General features: G+C 39.7%; 3 protein-coding genes across 3 annotated transcripts; all 3 read right to left on the bottom strand.

The window, feature by feature from the left end:
- uroc1 (urocanate hydratase 1) lies at window positions 1–8,683 on the bottom strand. Its single transcript, XM_008409873.2, has 19 exons — window positions 8,437–8,683; window positions 7,791–7,921; window positions 6,196–6,289; window positions 5,856–5,915; window positions 5,645–5,773; window positions 5,492–5,553; window positions 3,921–3,987; window positions 3,639–3,782; window positions 3,461–3,549; window positions 3,103–3,165; window positions 2,812–2,991; window positions 2,625–2,722; window positions 2,464–2,536; window positions 2,171–2,360; window positions 1,985–2,083; window positions 1,798–1,897; window positions 847–928; window positions 672–771; window positions 1–580 (listed from the first exon to the last, which is right to left on the bottom strand). Exons 1-19 carry the CDS (start codon window positions 8,560–8,562, stop codon window positions 440–442), a joined length of 2,028 nt encoding a protein of 675 aa, XP_008408095.1. The 5' UTR covers window positions 8,563–8,683; the 3' UTR covers window positions 1–439.
- An 841-nt stretch (window positions 8,684–9,524) lies between these two features.
- LOC103465236 (mitochondrial intermembrane space import and assembly protein 40-A-like) lies at window positions 9,525–11,728 on the bottom strand. The gene is made up of 3 exons (XM_008409872.2): window positions 11,497–11,728; window positions 10,890–10,988; window positions 9,525–10,810 (listed from the first exon to the last, which is right to left on the bottom strand). The coding sequence occupies exons 1-3, from the start codon at window positions 11,516–11,518 to the stop codon at window positions 10,482–10,484; spliced, it is 450 nt and encodes a 149-aa protein (XP_008408094.1). The 5' UTR covers window positions 11,519–11,728; the 3' UTR covers window positions 9,525–10,481.
- A 407-nt stretch (window positions 11,729–12,135) lies between these two features.
- On the bottom strand, window positions 12,136–18,581 carry LOC103465235 (protein transport protein Sec61 subunit alpha-like). Its single transcript, XM_008409871.2, has 12 exons — window positions 18,473–18,581; window positions 17,831–17,898; window positions 17,654–17,719; window positions 17,055–17,133; window positions 16,840–16,971; window positions 16,654–16,763; window positions 16,253–16,406; window positions 15,951–16,111; window positions 14,699–14,896; window positions 13,564–13,755; window positions 13,392–13,468; window positions 12,136–13,246 (listed from the first exon to the last, which is right to left on the bottom strand). Exons 1-12 carry the CDS (start codon window positions 18,477–18,479, stop codon window positions 13,060–13,062), a joined length of 1,431 nt encoding a protein of 476 aa, XP_008408093.1. The 5' UTR covers window positions 18,480–18,581; the 3' UTR covers window positions 12,136–13,059.

The raw sequence follows: 18,581 nt of genomic DNA, 5'->3' as shown, positions 1-18,581 counted from the left end.
TTTGAATCTTCAATATTAAAACAAAGATTTTATTTATTAATTTGCAGCGCAAAAAATTGTTCAAAGTGATGAAACATGGTAAAAGTATTCAATTGCATTGAACTTTTCCTCTATATAATGGCCTTTCCTAAAAGTTGTCCAGTTTATTTTGTGGGTGACATCATCTATCCATCCCATTGATATTTATTAGTATCAATATGTATTATTAGTGATATGTATCCATCGAAAGTTGGAAACAGTGTGCGTCTCAACCTCATTCTTCAAAACAGACATTATTATAACACATTTTCAGATCATGGCATCGACACTGTGGGTGATTCTTCTAAATCTGTATAATTCATACTGCTGAATAAGGCCTCATGTTGATAAATACACTGAAGTAAATCCAGCTGCTGGCTTCCTCTGCTCTCTGCGTCTAATTAGGTTAAATCATCACCAGTTATCCCTGCAGGGCTCGGTCCAGCACATGCTCGTCCTGCACTGGAAACGGCATGGTGACGCGGAGCTGCCTGTTCTCCTCCATGGTGCGCTGGATCGTCTCGTAGGCGTTTGTGTTTCCAGACCAGCAGCGACGAGCCACCTGCAACAAGCAGAACCACACAGGAATGCAGCAGACCGGAGCAGCAGCTCCATGCATCGGCGTGGAGCTGCTGCTCCGCCTGCAGCCTCACCCCGTTGGAAACGTCCCAGTTGAGCATCGACCTGGCGCGCCTTGCCGCCTCGTCGGAGCCGTCCAGCAGCAAGCCGAATCCTCCGTTTATTACCTCTCCCCTGACGGTGAGAGACAGACATGAGGACACAGTGATTCGCGTCGACACAGCCAGATTACTGCTTACTGCCCCTCACCAGCCAACACCGCCGCCATTGTGCAGAGCGACCCAAGTGGCACCTCTGAAGGCATCGCCAACAAAGTTCTGGACGGCCATATCTGAGGGAAGGAAGCAGCAAAAAAATCTAAAATGTCTCTTTTATTCTTTTATGTCACGTCTACAGCTGGAAAATTATAGACAATCATACAAAACTGCTATGATTTTAAAAGTGTTTTCCAAGTAAAAAAAAAAAAGAAAAAAAAAAAGGAAGAAAGAGAAACAGCTTTTCGAAGCAGCTGAGGTTTATTTTGAGTGCATAATTACAGTATTTCACTTTGCACCCACGAATGAAGTGATTAAACAAAAGCCAAAAAATTATTGGGTGAAAATTGTTATTCACTCCTGATCTTATTAGTAATACCCTGGTTTCCTGGAGGAAGAGCTTCTGTGTTTTGCCATGTTGGAAGAAAAAGAAAACCCAAATCAGGTTTTGCTGCAAACTACCTCAGGGCTTCTTTCAAAATCATCACAGTTTCTAGACAGGATGAAACTGTGGTTATAAATAAACCTGGCATATTTACTCATTAACATAACCAGGGTTATGTTAATGTTTGACAGCTGAAAACCTGAAATAGTTTCAAAAAGTAAATTCATGAATGATCAGCTTTGCAGACCTGAAGTTGTAACTACCTGCACATTATTGACAAACTATTTAACTATTTACTTCAATAATTATAACATATTAATTGCACTTTTTCACATTTTTTCACATATAACCTCTAAAGTTATTAAATTATACTGGGATTTTATGTCATAGACCAACATAAAGCAGTGCATTACTCTGTGGTGAAAGGGAAACTTTGCATGATTTTCAAGGGGTGTGAATACTTCTGCGAGGTGCTGAAGCGTCAGAAAGAACAAGCAGAAAAAATCTCAAATTTCCATCTCAAAACAGATTCATCATCTTAGCTGTGCGCAAAACACACACCTGCACAGAACGCAGAGCCGTCGTACACGTTGGAGGTCTCTCTGAAGGGGCTGTCGGTGCCGCTGACATCGTGGTGGTCTCTGCTGATGACCACCGGAGCCTGAAGGAGCAGAACAGAAAACCACCACACTAAGATTCACGTGTCAGTTCACATATATTAAGACTGCAGCTGCGTTCTTCTTCCTACTGAGACTCTTCCGTCAGCAACAGCCTGGTTTATGGCTAAAGCAATGGACACTCTTCCTTTCTGGTCCGAGTACAAAATCCTAGCTTGAGATCCAACAACCTAAGCAAGAAACAACACAGATTAAAAACTAACAATTTTGTTTTTGTCTCCATGTAATTCTCTTCTTGGAGATCTTCTTTGGCTGACCATTTTGTGCCTTCCGGCCTCTCTGATCCAGCGGATGTTGTCTCTGTACTGCTGCCTTACACGTTCCGACACGTTGGCAGCGATTTCCTCCAGCACCTTAGTGGCGATGTCGTCAGTTACGGCCAGGTCTTGTGGATCGCCAGACGTGCAGACCCAGCGAAACGGCCCGAACCCCAAAGAGAAAATGTCCCTGCAGCAAGAATCTATTATTTTATTATCTGGTCAACATAAAATAAGGTTGATGCTGCTTTGCTGCACTAACTGGATCAACATACCACTGGATATATACTCACCCCATAATATGTTGGACATAAGACGGATACCGGAACTCGGTTGCTCCTCCACCAACTTTGCTGACCTCTGCACCTATTAAAGCCAAAAACATGCTCCTTTTTACTGCTCAAATCTTCCCTGAGTCTGATACTCTTTGGGTCATGTTTTATAAATGACTCACCTGCTCTTTGGGCCTCCAGCAGGAATGCATTGCCGTAATCCCAGAAGAACATACCCGCATCCGACAACTTGTTGATGGCCTTTATGTGTCTTCTGAGGCTGTAATTGCATTGGTTGCATGCTAGTAAAAACAATATCAGCCACGAAATGCTGCACACAGTTCAGCTCTGAGATGAATTTCACTGAACCTCTCTTGGACGACGCTCTGGAAGCGTCCGGGGTCTGTGGACATGAGCTGGTTGGCCTGGCGGAAGCTGAGCGGGACGGGGTAGTAGCCCCCGTTGTAGGGGTTGTGCAGCGACGTCTGGTCTGAACCCAGATCCACCAGGAGCTCCCCAGTCCTCTCAAACTCCAGCAGCAGCCGCTCCCTGTTTACACACAGAAAAGTTGGACCAATTTCAGCATCAATTGAGCTAAAGTGTTTTATTTTTCACACAGGCCCTGACTGTGTCCAGTGAAAGTTTTCACAGCTCACTCACCACAAGTCTACGACATTCCCATGGTATCCCAAACTGAGGGGCGTCTTGGAGGTCCTGGCTTCTCTGAGAGACAACAGAGAGATATTAAAGATGAAACTCATCAGTTTTCAAGATGCATATTCTTCAAACTTGATTGCAGTTGGATTTGCAAGATAGATTTACTTTTTTTTTGTTTTGTTTTCAGTGCATATCTAAAGATGTACAAACACCATTGTTGTATTTCCTAGACTTGCCTTTTAAACTGTATGACCTGAATCAGCATTTATGTGTCCTGTCACAAACATCTCACAGTGTTTAATGTGTTTCTGGCTCATTGCTCCTGACAGAACTGGTACAGCTAGATGTTCTTCTGTGTTACCGGATGCGTTTGATGCATTGCTCCAAGCTGCTGGTCACCTCCATGACCCAACCCTGCTCGTGTCTCTTCCTCAGCGGAGCTTCATCCACCTACACAGGAGCGACAAAATGTTTTCCCTTATTCTGGCTCTCAAGAGTGACTTTCAGTGAGACACAGGAACGACTGGAAACCAACCGACCTCGGCAATCACTCCGACACAGCCTGCGATGACGGCCGCTTTGGCCTGGGCGCCGCTCATTCCGCCGAGGCCTGACGTCACGAAGACGCGGCCCCTCAAGTCGTCGGTGCCCAGGTACCTCCGACCTGCGTTTAGTACAGTCAGCTGCACAGAGACAACATATTTAAAAAATAACCTTCAGATCATTATGTACTGTATATGCTACAACAATATGGTGCAGTTTGTCATGATGTGGATTAGATATGAGGATCTTCTTTTTTTTTTTTTTTTTTTTTTACAAACCATTGTGCCATGAACGATCCCTTGAGGTCCAATGTAGCAGTAACTGCCTGCTGTCATTTGGCCATACCTGTATGCAAACAACAGCAGGACACAAATTACACCACGTAGCTGTAACACAATATTAATACTGTGCTGGTCAGAAGTTTGTAAGCAATAATTTGCAAGAATGCCAAATTTTCCCTTTCATGCATAGTGGTCACTACAATGGACAGCTGTCTAAAAGCCATTTTCTTGTGCTTCTTGTGGATTTTTATGTCATAAATGAACACAGACCATTGAATTGGTCACTAATGCATCATAAAATACACCATCAACTACTGACCATCAGCTGCAAATGCAAGAAGTCATGTTTGCTCAATCCAATATGGCCGACAGACAAAAAACCCGTCTACATGATCCAGTTCCACTTCATTGTAGTTGTTTAATTTGCAGCATAAGAACCGAGACATTCAACTTAAGAATGAAGAGAAAGGCAAATATTTCTAAGAAACAAACTCAGTATTGCATTTAAGTATTTTGAGAAATGTGTCAATAAGTTTTTAATGTGACTTCAAGATAACAGGCTCCTGATTGGTTGTAACTGAAAATGTTCCCAAACACTCAGCGTGGAACAAGAACAGAGAAAACTGCTCAGCTCTTTGCAAAGGGACAGTCCATGGCTGAACCACTCTGTGGTGCAAGGTAATATTTTGACTGCACACATTTTTTTCTTTCCTGGAATCAACCTTCACATCTGAGTCAGAGTTTTCCAGCAGGAAAAGGGCCTTATTTAAGAATGCCAGGATTCAACTTCACTCATAATAAGGGCAACACATGAGAGAGATGCATCTGGGTTTTGGAAATAGCCGAGAATGCAGTTTCCTTTGCTAGAAAATGCTTCCCCTGATAAAACTTCAACCAGCCCTTTCCCAGACCTTGAATAAAACTCTATGGTGACGCTGTTGCTTGAGCTTTGTCCAGTTTATGAAGATTTTCTTTTAATTCAGCCATTTTTTATTAACTTGAGGATGATCGCTTAGGTGACATATGTGAAACCTGCACACATTTAACAGGAGCAAGGTCCTAAAACACACGTCAAAGCTGGTTTTTGGATGGATGAAACCAACAAACATTAATCTTTAGTGTGATCCTGTCCTCATGTCTCTCCACTGCAGTGTGTAGATTGTTTTTCAACCAAATCGACTGATTTAAACGAACATTTCTAAAAGCACAGAAGATGAATATCCAGCTAGAATTATACCAGAACCCTGTTGAAGAGAACAAAAATGCATGCCTGAGGAGCAATCTGCAAATGTAGATTTATTTAAACAGTAGTGGGGATTTATGTCTATATTTGATTCATGATTTTGAATCTGTGTGGATTATAGAAAATCCACACTAAATCTAAACTCATGGATGGAAATGTACATTTTTTTGGTTTTAACCATTACACTTATGACTTGCAGTATCATTCCATCCTGGAAAACAGAGCAGATAAAATGCATTATTGAAGGCCCGATGATGCCCTTGGTGTCTGTCTTCTCTTTCTTGTTTTCCATCACAATCAGTCCAGCAGCTTGGAAAAGACTTACATTGACACGCCGAGAGCGAACATCCTCTCATATTCTTCTCTGGAGGAATAATTTGGAATAACCTGAGGAAACGAACAGGACAAACACACAGAACAAAATGTGAGTTTGTTGTTCGTGTCTGTTGTTAGCACGTGGCGTGTGTGCTGGCGGTACCATGCCGTTGGTGATGATGGCCCGAGGAGAGGAAGGCAGGCTGGGGAACAAGCCCATGGGGTGACCGCTGTACATGACCAGAGTTTGCTCCTCAGTCATCTCGCTCAGGTAGTGCATCACAAGGCGAAACTGAACATAGTTATTATTCAGTTGTTCAAGTTAGCATGTAGTATAAGAGATAAATTGTATTTTGGGTTTGCTCAGGACTCACCTGGGCCCAGTTACTAAACACCTGTCCGTTCCCTCCGTACGTGACGAGCTCCTGGGGAAACTGCAGGAGAAGGAAAGTTGGTTTTCTTCATTTCAGGGCTGCCCAAGTCCGTCTACTGTATATTGCAACTTTTAGAGGCATCCCTGCTCCAACACCTGTCACATAAGTGAACTTCCTCCTCCGTAGACGACTGGCAACCAACAGTTCATTGACTCAGAGGTATTGGAGAAGGTTTGCACCTAAGCGTTGTAGGATAGTTGCTTTTGAGGCCTGAACTTGGACACCCCTGTTCATGAAATTAAATTAGACATGGTTATTCAAGCCGAGCACAAACGCTCACCTGAGCAACAGCTGGGTCCAGGTTGTTCATGATCATTAGCATCATAGCTGCTGCTTGTTGTGTGCGGCAGGGATACTGGTCTATGGGATAGGCTCTGCAGAAGAGACAGGCATTCACATCGTAGCAAGAGATGCAGAAAATTACCTTCAGTTTAACAGTATCTTGATACAAAGCTGGTTAGTAACTTAGATATTTTATTAGCATGAAGCATAAGTAAATAAAAAAGCATTATTTAATTTTTGAAGATATGAATGAAAGCTGAAGCAACAAAGTCAAAACAAGAATGTTTTCACATTTTGCCACGTTACAGCTTCCTTCCTTTCATTACTATTTGTTGTGATTGACCAACAAAAAGCCATGAAAATTTGTGGAAGACACAGAAAATTGACATTCTTTCAACATTTGTATCTATAAAAAATGTTAAACGTATGACACGATGGAATCGCTATCAATTCTCAAATAGATTTTGATCGAAAAGGTGAATATGTTTTGATCCAAACCATTCTGAAGCTCTGGCTGTTCACTTATTGTCACTGGAAGATGAACCTTCAGCCCAGTCTGATGTTTTTTACTGCCTCTAACAAGTTTTCTTCTGGGATTATCTTGAAATTATCGCCATGTATTTCTGGAAAAACATCCTTGTCCCAGCAGAAGAAAATATCCCCAAAGTATAATGCAGCCACTACTATGTTTCCTCTCAGGTTGATGTGTATTGTTCATGCAGGCCAATAAAAGCCCATTTTGGTTTTTCCAAATTTTTGCTTTATTCCATACTTGTGCAAAAATGATTTTTTTCTGATGTTTCTTTTTGTAAGTCATTTTTTTCCTTGCTTACAGGCCAGATTTCTAGAGTGCATGAGTAATAGTTGTCCGTTTAACAGTGTTTTCCATTCATACCTCTGTAGCTTCGCCAGAGTTACCACAGAGTCTCCGTTGCTCACTGAATAATCCTCTCTTTAGATGTCCTTCCATGTCAAATGTTCCATGTTATGATTATGAATTGAACAGTTCTCTTAATTAAGCTCATGTCTAAGAATATTGTTTTGTAACGTCTTCAGAGCTTTTAACAGAGTAGCTGCTGTACTAGTGTTACGCCTCTGAGATTAAAATAATTACACAATGACTTCATTTACTGGTTGGGCAACTTCTAAATGAAAACCGCTGCATGTGATTCTATTTAGGGGTAACACTGTAACTAGGGTGAACACACCTTTCAGATGTCCATTTGTAAATAAAATGTGTATTTTTTCTTTCATTTCACAATTATGCACTACTTTGTGTTGACCTATCACATAAAATTCTGATGAAATGTGTAGAACATAAGACAATTTGGAAATATGTGAAGAGTATAAATACTTTTGGAAAGCACAGTTACATAATGATTTAACAGTAGGTAGAACCCAACCGTGGTATTTGCATTACATTTGTTATAAAACCTAAATATAAGACTTCAATATTTTTCAATGTATTTTATTTAAATGTAGATGATTATATAAAAGTTCAGGGACTTTCAAGCCATTTAATCCTGAGAAACTCTAATGTCTAACTTTGACACCTGAAAAATCTTAACCAGGTCTTCATTGGGGGCCCCGTACCTCATCCGCACCGCGGGGCAGAAGCGGTACATGTATATGTGTCCGTACTGCCGGAGCTCCTGAGCAAATTCAGATGCGAGTGTTGCATGTTGGGACGGTGGGAAGTAGCGCAAAGCATTTCTCAGTGCCAGCTGTAGAAGGATAAAGACGATTTACTGTGAGTTAGTGAAAGCAGAGCCTTGTCACACAAATCTGTCATTCCTTTTCTCACAAGTTTTCATGTCAGAGGTAGAGCTTTCCCTGCTTCCCTCTTTTAATTATTGACTGGGGTGTTTTTTTTCTGGGTTTGGGCAATCATTTTAGGACCTCTGAAAATAATCAATTTCGAGGTTGAACCAACAGAGAGTGATGCAAGAAAACAGGGTGCAGATGAGGCTCTGGCTACTGCTCTCAGCTCCATCACTTCCATGGCAAATGTGGATCTTTTAACAGCGTTATCATTCATACATTATTAACAGGCAGAGATGCATCTACATGTAGTTAGTTTTTATATTTTAATGGGTGTTATGCAAGTTTCAGTTTACAGTGTGTATTTAAATGGTAATGGTAGTAAAAGCAATCCTGAAATGCACGCAATAATAACTATAGCTAAAATGTCTTCCAACAAAATACTTCCATGAAAGAACAGATGTCAGGAGTTACTCACTCGTTCCTCCTCAGCCGTGAGGTTAGGAGTCCGGACCAGAGCGTGTGGCACATTTGGATCTCTTCCTCGGTTTGGTGGTAAAGGATCCAGGGGCAGACCGCTACATAGATCCTTTAAATCCGACATCCTGGAGGCTTTTCTCTGTTATACGTTTGCAGCAGAGACCAAGGAGGCAAAGTTCAGGCTGCAAATCGATGGCAGCGTCAACTGATGCAACAAAACAAGCATCTGCGTAGAGAGAATCTGTGTACTTATTGGGGCCAGTCCCTCTTCCCTTTCCGTCCCCATTGGTTTCTACGTTACCTTTGGTCTGGAAGGGTTCGCCAATGAAAATACAGTAGCTCCACAGGGACGTTTGATAATTATTGATCCCTGGAAGAGGCTGAAGTAGCACAGACTGAGCAGACCAACATGGAGACCGACCTCTGGTTTGTCATAATACAAAGTGTGATACGTGACAAAATCAGATCCTAATCATTTGAATGCACTCTGAATGTTCACAATTTCTGAGAAATGATGAATTCTCCAAAACTAAAATATGTTTTATTTCCTTTATTTAACCAGGTAAACCCTGTTGAGATCTAGATCTCATTATCAAGAGGGACGTGTTGAATGCTTGAAATGTCCATTTACTATTTGAGTGCTTTAATTAAATAGGCATTATTAATATGTTAAATTCTGTTTATAATGAAAGTGCACATTAGCCATCATAATTACAATTTTTCATACAAAAGCTCAAGCTTTGGTTGCATGTAATCATACAGAAGCAGTCTGGTCACATTCAAGCTGCAACTCAGATTTCCCTCCAGATTGACTGAATATGCAGCTAGGCAATAAAAAATAAATTCGGGGCCCTTGTGATACCCCACATTTAATATTTAATATTGCCAAAATCAAAATTAACAATACAATTTAGCAGGCTTGAGTTCTGACCTGCTCATCTGTGGTGTTCTCCATGTTTTTTAAAATACTTTGTGCATTGCAACATTACCACATGCAGTAAAAAAGGTCCACAGCATGATGCTGCTGCCACCATGCTTGATAGTTGGTAATATCCTGGAGTATTCTCAGTATGCCACAACTCCAAGTCCAACTAAAAACATACATTTTTAATGGTCAGGATAGTTTTACTTGGTTGGTTACATTAATATTTAAAAAAATAAAGTGCAACATAATGAAGAGTTACAATGCTTTTTATTACAAAACTGTCAGCAATTTTCACTGCAATTGTTCTTTTGCTGCACACAAATTGTTGAATTTGGTTCAGATAAGGTAAATACTTCAAGTCTGGTTATAAATTAAGAAGAATAAGTGCAGCCTGAGAGGCAACAGTGGAAACAACACTGAGGAGCTCACAATGGAAAGTGACTGAAGTATTCTTCGGTACGTTAACTCTTCATATCTCTGAGGATTCAGCCACAGGACGGTGATAATAAAATATACTTTGAGCTTTCTATGAAATTTTGTAAAACCTATTTGTAAAAATTAGGGCACAACCAATAGTTTAAAACACAAGTTACTGAAGTTATGATCAACTTTAGACAGAAAGGCAAACAGAAGTATACACAATGTGCACCCGGTGAGCATGATGAGCTTGGTCCAGTAAGATCACAGACTAAAGTCAAGTAATTATCTCCTGTTTAACCCATCTTTGACCTGAGGAACCCACATGGTGTCAAACCTTAATGAGTTCTAATAATCTGTTGCAGAATTGAAACTGTAACGGTTCTGCTCCCATGAAATGAGTTCTGTTCTGCAGAGAAATCACCTGCCTATAGAAATGATTGTTGACTTGACAGTAGCTGCTGTTAGCCTCTTTTACTCAAGCAGGAAGCTTATTTTTGCCAAACAGCTACATGATCAGCTTTTATGATACGAGTTCGACCTGTTTTTTCTTTTTCTTTTTTACGAAACAAGCCCTTTTATCTTAGTACTTTTAATTCTGATGAATATTTATTGGAAAAATCTGTATCTCTTTTTTTTCAGATGTATAACAAGATGACCGAATGTGAAACGAGCTCTGAGCTCCACAGTAAGGCTCAGTATTAGCTCTCTGCTGAGCTCTCTGTGTTAGGCAGTGTGGGATCAGAGTCCTTCTCAGAGCCAGCTGCTGGGTCTGACGGTTCCGCAGAGGCAGATTCCTCAGACGCCTGGCTGGACGGTGCGTCATCCTCCTTTGGGTAAAGCTCTGGGTAGCGCTGCAAACACTCCTGCATGGTCCTGAACTGCTCCAGGCAGTCAGAGCCTTTCACCTCCTCCTTACTGTAGTGGAAGCAGGAGAAGGCGTCCTTGAATTCAGTCCCACAGGGACCGCTGGCCATCCCGCCCAGGCAGGGACAGTTCCAGTTTATCTCCCCACTGGGGAGAATCAGACCTAAAAGGAAAAGAGTGGAAGTCCAGGTTTAGACGTTGCATAACAGAAACCAAAGACACTCATCCAGAGATCAGCTCACCTTGCTCCTCATACGGATCATTGGGGTCTTCCTCTACAAGCTCAGCACTGCTCGGTGTTTCATGATCCTCTTTGGTGACAAATATGATTTTGTCTTTACCTGCAACAGGAAGCAAAAATATATGGGAAACTACTTGAGAAGATGTCACAAAACCAAATGAGATGGAGAGCTTTAATCCGTCACAATCTTGTTAAACAAATTTCAGCTTTCAATGTTAAAAACAGCAATTCTGAACTCATTAAGAGTAGATGTTAAATAGTATCACGTCTGTGGAACATACAGGAATGTGTCCAGCCTAATGGATTAGTATAAAAATCCGGTTTCAGACGGAAGCTAAGCAACCTTTATTAATTTAATCTTAGATTTATGATAGATGTGACATGCAGCTTGTGTGTGCTCAAGGTTAAACCTTGAGATGATCACAGCAGAGATCCGTCCACTGATAATAGGCTAAAACAGATTAAAAATGTCCCGCCTCACATATAACCACAAATCATTGTTTAGACATGCTATATGAACCCCAGGGTTAATTTTCTAATCACAATAAACTAAACTTTAGTGTTAGCCTTCCAGAAAAGTTAGCCGCCGGCTAGCTTAGGATGCTCACCTTCCTGTCGGACCGAGCTCATTTCTTCCACCTGGAACAAGCTACAGGCCTCGTTTAAATTCACTTCAGCAGCCGACTGCTCCCGGAATATATGTTCACACTTTAACAAAGAAAACACACACAAAAACTGCTCCACATTTCACTACATAAAGTAGCTGTTTCACAACTATCCTTGTTAAAGCATGATGGGATCATCTTCTTCTTTTCTATCGTTTCCGGTAGCGTCAATGCTCTGCTGCCCCCTATAGGTCAAAAACGCCAAAAAAGCATACGCAAGCTACATATGCATTACTGTACTTTAAGAAAATTCATCTATATATTGAGCAAAAAATACATATTTATTGTAAAAATTTATCTTCCAGACTATAGATTAGTACCAATTAAACTAAATCGTTTACAAAATATAATTTAACTTTTTTAAACAAATGAAAAATATGACAAGCTCTACAACAGGAGGGTTATGGATTTCACCCTTAAATAATTATTAGCAGCTTCTACAGCCAAAATGAAATAAAAAACTAGATTTTATCTTTATAGCATATTTTAAAGCATCTCTAAAATCAACATGCCTCAACAACTGCTGCTGAAGGTTTTGAAATCTAGAAACAAAAAATTGCAATTTAATTACACACAGGACAAGTTATTGAAAAATACTTTTTTCACAAAAGTCTCTTTTATTCAGAATGTTTTTTAAAACAAGTTTGTTCTGAAATGTTTTTTTTTCCTTTACATATTCAAAGACTTTATTTTACTCTTAAGACAGAGTCAACATTATTCAATGTGTGGTCTATATACAGAAACATAATAAGTTTGTCTGAAAAAAAAAGCTATGAGAAGAGGGAACATTTTAAAAACAAAAGAAGAATCCCCCAGATGTGGCCAACAGGAATGTTGATGAGGTGTGAGTTAATACTGCAGATCCCTGGGAATGCCACACATTAAAAGAACAAGAACCAACACTTAATGGATGAGTGTTCAGAGCACCCCGCCTGAGGCTGAAGCCCAATGTGAGCTCTGAGGCCTCAGCTCCTATTCAAGGTTACACAAAGGAACATTTACAGTATTTGAATCAGCACTTGACAGGCCAGCTTCTGGTCCACACCCTAACCTGATCAGCAGAGAAATTACTAAGCTGAGAGTAAAAGTTTAACCAAAGACATATCATTAAGCACCCAGGCAGCTGGCAGCCACTTCCTAGTTAAGTATGCCTGCATACTGAAGCACTAAATCCTCAGTGTGGGGGAAAACATGCAAAAAATAAAATATCACTGCCAGAAGCTACTCAGAAAATCTTGGTTTGAATGTGGAGTTGTGATGATATCCAGCTGAAGTGGTGTTCTCTTTGTCCCCTTTGGGATTTCTGAGTAAATGATATGAAAGTCAGCATGGCGTTCACTTCCCACAGCGTCCCATTTCAGCTGGGACTCCTGAAGGTTCCTCAAATGTCTTTAGCCGAGCAGATACAGTTCATGGATGTAAAAAAGAACAAAATGAAATACAGACAAAACTCAATAAAAGCTGGCAGGAGATGGCAGGATCACAGCTTCTTTTCTTTTTTTTTTTTTAGAAGAACATGGCCGACATGCTGCCTACTTCACTCTGTTCTTTCACAAAGATTTCAAAGTACTGATAAATGATGGTGACAGCCAGTAAGATACCGGTGCCAGAACCGATGGCACCGAGGAAGTCCGCCATCACCGATAAACCGCCGATGCAAAGTCCACCAAAGGCAGCAGCGGTTGGAATGTACCTAAAAAGAAAAGATTTGGGGAAAATTTAAAAGGCTGAAAAAATTATACATATAGTCAGAAGTAARTAAGRAAGAGTAAAGACAGTTAACATGGCCAAATGATATATCTGACCAAACAAACTCCCTGAAGTGAAAACCGTTTTACCTGTTCAGTTCATGAACCATTGAGGTTTCTCTGTGTCCTCTCATCACCATCTGCTGCTCCTTCAGCTGCTTCGCTACCTGGATGGTGATGAACAGCACAGCTTGAACACCACAAATGACTTTGAAAACAAACCCACACCTCCTCCACTTGACAGACTGCAGCCATGACTTACATCTTTGGCAGAAGAGCCTGAAACTTCAATCCAAGTTTTGGAGAAAAAGGCACAAGAGCCGAGCATGAAAAAGATGTAAATTAGTGCATGGACTGGGTCATCTAGAACAGAACCAAAAGACTCTGGTGGGGAGAGGTAGTAGCAAAGTCCTGCGACAGGATAGGCACGGGCTGGACCTCCTGACGTTGCATCCTGTAATCATGAACAGGTAAAGAATATTTTATTAAAGAAACATGTCCAAACATCTAGAAATATATGATATACAGATGGCTTCCTATGAATTTGTTTTGATAAACAAAAAGTTTGGTAACAGAAAAATGTCGTATGGTTGGGTTATGATTTTAAACAGTCTAGTCGACAAGCGATTTGAGTGTAAACATAGACAATATGCAGCAACTTTCAGTGTATGAGGAGCTCTGAGATCATGATAAAAGACAATAAAATAATACCAAATCATATAGTGTCAACACTTGTAGAAATATCCTGCTTTCAAACCCAGACCCTGCTGAATATGTCAATTCAGCAGCCAACCAAACTTGTAATATTTCACTCTGGAGTAGGGGTGCACTGATTTATCAGCTAGCCGATTTATGTGTGCCGATTTCCTTAATATTGGGAGATTGGTGATCGGCCAACTTTTATATGTGAAGCCGTTTTTATCCACCGATGTTATCAACCTCAGCAAAGGTCTAAAAATCAACCACTGTGCTTTTCTTTTCTCCTGTGAGAAAGGCTTGACTGACAAACTGGTCGACCAGGTATCGGCCAAAATTGGAATCGGTAAGTTAGACTTTTTAAAAGATCGGTAATTAGAAAAAAAACTGCAATTGTTGCAACCTACTCTATAGCACTTCAGTTATTCTGCGGTCTGAGAATATTTGCTTAGGATTTTCCAGCCAAGTTTGATCTTTCTACATTTACATACTAAATATTGTTACTTCATCTGTTTTACTATACATCTTCACATTTGGATCTAGACATGACCATGTTACATCCCAATCACCTGTTAGTATATAGTAGAAAAAAGAAAACAATTTAGTTTTAATATAATATTGTTAAAACACACAGGGAATCATAAAGTATGTTTTAGTGCTTAAAAAAATTACTTAAAGCAGGTAAATACTGGCAAACTTACAGACCACGTTCCAAGCAGATTCACTAGGAAATTCCCACTGAAGCGTGTGGAAAGCATCTGGGAGATAACATACAGGTTGGAGACCAAAGCAGACTGCAGGATGATGGGAATGTTGGAGGTGTAGAAAAGCTTGATGGGGTATGTGTTATATTGGCCACGGTAGCGAGCAGATTTGATGGGCAGATCCACTCTGAATCCCTGTGAGAAGATCAGAGTTTTGTGTTAGATGAGGCTCAATAAATAATGGAGAATCAATCACAAAAAAACTGTGTTTCCATCAACTTGTTTTCATGCGCATTTCAAAGCATTGCATTAAAAGTTGTATCAAAACAGCAAAAGTAAAAAAACATAAATAAATAATAATAAAATAAAATCTTAAATTTTGCGAAAAACTTTTTGCAGGCTTGCTTGGAATAGTTTTTGGCTTTTTCAAAACATAGTTAATATGTAAAAAAATAAAGACGGAAACATTTTTGCCAAATAAGTCCTGGCATAGTGAACTTTTTCATACACTGACAGATTTGTGCATGAAACTCCAGCATGGAGTGGAGACTTTGGTGGCAGAGGAGAGGCTCTCCTGGCTGAGCTGGGAGTGATGGAGTTCAGTCTTTGGCTGGTTTTTTAAACTGTTACAGTAAAATCTGAAGACTATTCATTGTTGACATATTACAATTCACACATAACTTAGTAAAAAGACATTTTCAACTTTGCACAGAGTACATTGTGCTCAATTAATCAAAAATAAAAAAATTTCCATCTGAAAATCATCTCTGACCATAATACTGAACTAAAGGCATCTCATTACTAGGAATCTGACATAATGTTGAAGAATTTGGACAGGACACTTGGAGTAGATCTGCTGCAGAAGAACTGCATTCTCCTTCATTCAGAGAGTCTTGCAGAGTTCAGATCGCTTCAATTGGAGAGAAGTTCCCCGATTTCAAAACTTTAGCTAAAATGCTGCTTGCAATTCCAGTTTTCAGTGATTTAGCCTCCACATCAATATAAACACTGAGACATTTGTTTATGCACAAACATGATAAACTTGGAGAGTTTTCTACATCTTATTATTTTTGATGAAATAACGCTTTGTGTGACCTGGTTCCATCTACTGGTTTAATTAGCCTCAAACCAGTATAGAAAACATACCTAATTCTCATTCGTTTAGATTTTTCTGCTGTTAAAAGTTTGCTCAAAATTTGCTTGACAGTTGCATGGAAACACAGCTAGAAACAGAAGGAAAGCAACACACCTGAAAGTATATAACTACAGCAAAGACGAACACTGTAGCGATGAGGTTCATGAGGTTGGGGAGGTTCTGCCTGTAGAAGGCCTCTCTGAGAGCACGCACTTTGTCAGTCCTTGTGGCGATGAGGTGAAAAAGAGCGATGACTGCTCCCTCAAATTCTGTTCCTGCAACACAAAATTACAAAAGTGATGATTATTTCTGTGATTTCTTAGGAATAGAAAAACAAGTTTGAGAAAAGCTAAAACAGGCATATTTAATACATCAGGAAATCTTTTGGAAGAATATTAGGTTAGTTTTTTGTTTACCTCTTCCTGTGTTCACAGTGGTGGGACTGAAGGCTTTCCACACGATGGTCTCACAGATGTTGGTGGCAATGAACAGGGAGATTCCTGAACCGAGACCATAGCCCTTTTGGAGCAATTCATCCAGGAGCAGCACAATCAGACCGGCTACAAACAGCTGCAAAGAAATGCAACCAGACAAGTTAACACAAATATATGAAATAAAAAATATTATTGAGAGTTTTGCAGTTTTATGACATGAGGTTTGCGTTCTACATAGAATCAATTTTTGTCAAATGGTAGTTCGATACAACCGATATGGACTCTTTGGCAGGCCTCTTCTAAACTTCTTCAGAAATGTCCTAGTTTGCACATCATTCTTTCAAATGCTTTGATCAGTCAAAACACTTTTTTGTCATTCTTACCTGAATGATGATGAGCAAACAGATCCCTGCACCCATCTCTGATGGATCTCCATACATGCCAGTCATCACATAAACAATGGCCTGACCGATAGTGATGATCATCCCAAACACTGAAAACATCAAAAGATTAGATGATAAAAAATAAAAATGAAATTTTTTAGATCACAGCAGGTCTGTGATTCATACATTTCTGAGCTCCGTTAAAGAGCGCTCTATCCTTTGGAGAGTCTCCAACTTCAATGATCTTAGCTCCAGCCAGCAGCTGCATTATCAGGCCTGAGGTGACAATAGGTGAGATACCCAGCTCCATCAGAGTACCTAGATGAAGATAAGATTCATTAGCTCATTTCTACATGACTTTAGTTCTACGTTTCATTTTGCTTAGCATGTTGGATGGATACCTCTATTTGAAGCCAGGATGACTCTCATCCAGTAGAATGGATCTGCAGAATCTGATGACATTATGCCAAAAAGAGGAATCTGAAGGAACAGAGTTCATGAGAAAGACTGAATTAATTAAAAGATAATGTTTAATGAAAGAAGTAACTTTCTTTTCAAAAACTATTCATGACATACACTGACGGTATGGAATTAGCATCTGCCACAGAAGAGAAGGCAGATGCTAATTTCAAGTCACATTCAGCTTGGTGAACTTGACAAAAAACGGAATAAATACAACAACTTTTTATGAAATATATTTGTTAGAATTAGAGATGAACATCACAATAAATTAAAGACATAAAAACAGCAGATTTTACAATGAATTGGATTTGGAGGAATTTTCATTTTATCGTTTGCCAGAGGTGCATTTAATGGGAAAATATGCTTAGGTAAAAACATGGAGTTTGTCAATTACAAATTTGTAATTGACAAACTCCAAACTATAGTTCGATACAGATTAACCTGTTATTTCTGGAGTCAAAGAAACAGCAATTATTTACAATGTTCGACATGATAAGTAGACTGTAGTAGTATATTGAAAGCATTTTGTCTTAATTACCTGGCAACACACAAGAAAGATGAAGAGAGTAATTGCCGTCCATAGCACCTTTTCTCTGAACTGGATCTGTTGGTCACATATTGTTAGGAATTACAAAAAAGAGGAAGCTGCATAAACCAAGATAAAAGGTCATTTAATAACATGGAAATAATAACACTATAAATAAAAAATATTTACCTTTCTTTCAGGTTTCTGGATCTCTGGTAGCACCGCACAGAACGGCTTTATTACCTCCAAGAATTTAACTGGAAACAATCAAACATGAGAGTTTTTGACTGGGAATAACTGGTTGGGATGAGTAGGACGTGGCAGAGAGTGGGGCGGACTCATGTGAAATTTAAATACTCACAATACATAATATTATAAAATATTTATTATTGCGCTGTTGCTGGCTGTTTTACAAGTATTCATCTGTACCACATGATTGTAGTGGTTGATTTTATTGACAGTGAGATAAAGATAAGAGCAGATCTGTTATGCATCGTCATCACTAGACTGTCAGTGTTTGAATGAGAGGTTAGCTCATTATAGGTTTCTAGCTAACTCGGTCTGCAGCTTAGAACAAAAAGAAAAATAATAAACTACATTTCTAAAATATTACAAGTTCGCTGAATTATTTTCACAAATAGGTTTTTATCAGAAATATTTTATAGCGGAAAAAAAGCAACAATTTACACGCTAGCTAGCAATGGAAGCTAAAGTGAACCCTGACAGAGTAAGCTAACTAAGTTAGAAAACAGATTAAACAACAATATGAGGTTTTCTTCAGAGGCTACAGGCATCAGTCGTATAAAGATTCATTCAAAAAGTGGTACTTACTACCCATGATGTCTTAACAATGGTCGTATATCCTTTCCACTCCAGTGAAAATCAGCTCGGAGTGAATCTCAATGACTGACTGACTGAGCCACCGGGAGAAGGAGGAGAA

This window comes from Poecilia reticulata, linkage group LG5 (assembly GCF_000633615.1).
Source record: "Poecilia reticulata strain Guanapo linkage group LG5, Guppy_female_1.0+MT, whole genome shotgun sequence".
NCBI classification, from domain to species: Eukaryota; Metazoa; Chordata; class Actinopteri; order Cyprinodontiformes; family Poeciliidae; genus Poecilia; species Poecilia reticulata.
Note: the sequence above shows the minus strand (reverse complement) of the source record. Positions and strands in the feature narration are given on the sequence as shown.

Excerpts from the sequence above, each read along its gene's own strand:
- uroc1 (XM_008409873.2), bottom strand. The coding sequence starts at position 8,562 with ATGTCGGATTTAAAGGATCTATGTAGCGGTCTGCCCCTGGATCCTTTA. Across the intron at positions 3,166-3,460 it reads CAATGCATCAAACGCATCCG|AGAAGCCAGGACCTCCAAGA; the intron begins GTAACACAGAAG and ends GTTGTCTCTCAG. Across the intron at positions 581-671 it reads ACTGGGACGTTTCCAACGGG|GTGGCTCGTCGCTGCTGGTC; the intron begins GTGAGGCTGCAG and ends TGCTTGTTGCAG.
- LOC103465236 (XM_008409872.2), bottom strand. The coding sequence starts at position 11,518 with ATGAGCTCGGTCCGACAGGAAG. Across the intron at positions 10,989-11,496 it reads GAGCTCGGTCCGACAGGAAG|GTAAAGACAAAATCATATTT; the intron begins GTGAGCATCCTA and ends TTCCTGTTGCAG. Across the intron at positions 10,811-10,889 it reads TGATCCGTATGAGGAGCAAG|GTCTGATTCTCCCCAGTGGG; the intron begins GTGAGCTGATCT and ends TTTTCCTTTTAG.
- LOC103465235 (XM_008409871.2), bottom strand. Across the intron at positions 16,407-16,653 it reads GTTTGCTCATCATCATTCAG|CTGTTTGTAGCCGGTCTGAT; the intron begins GTAAGAATGACA and ends ATTTCTTTGCAG. Across the intron at positions 13,469-13,563 it reads CAGGCTCTTCTGCCAAAGAT|GTAGCGAAGCAGCTGAAGGA; the intron begins GTAAGTCATGGC and ends ATCACCATCCAG.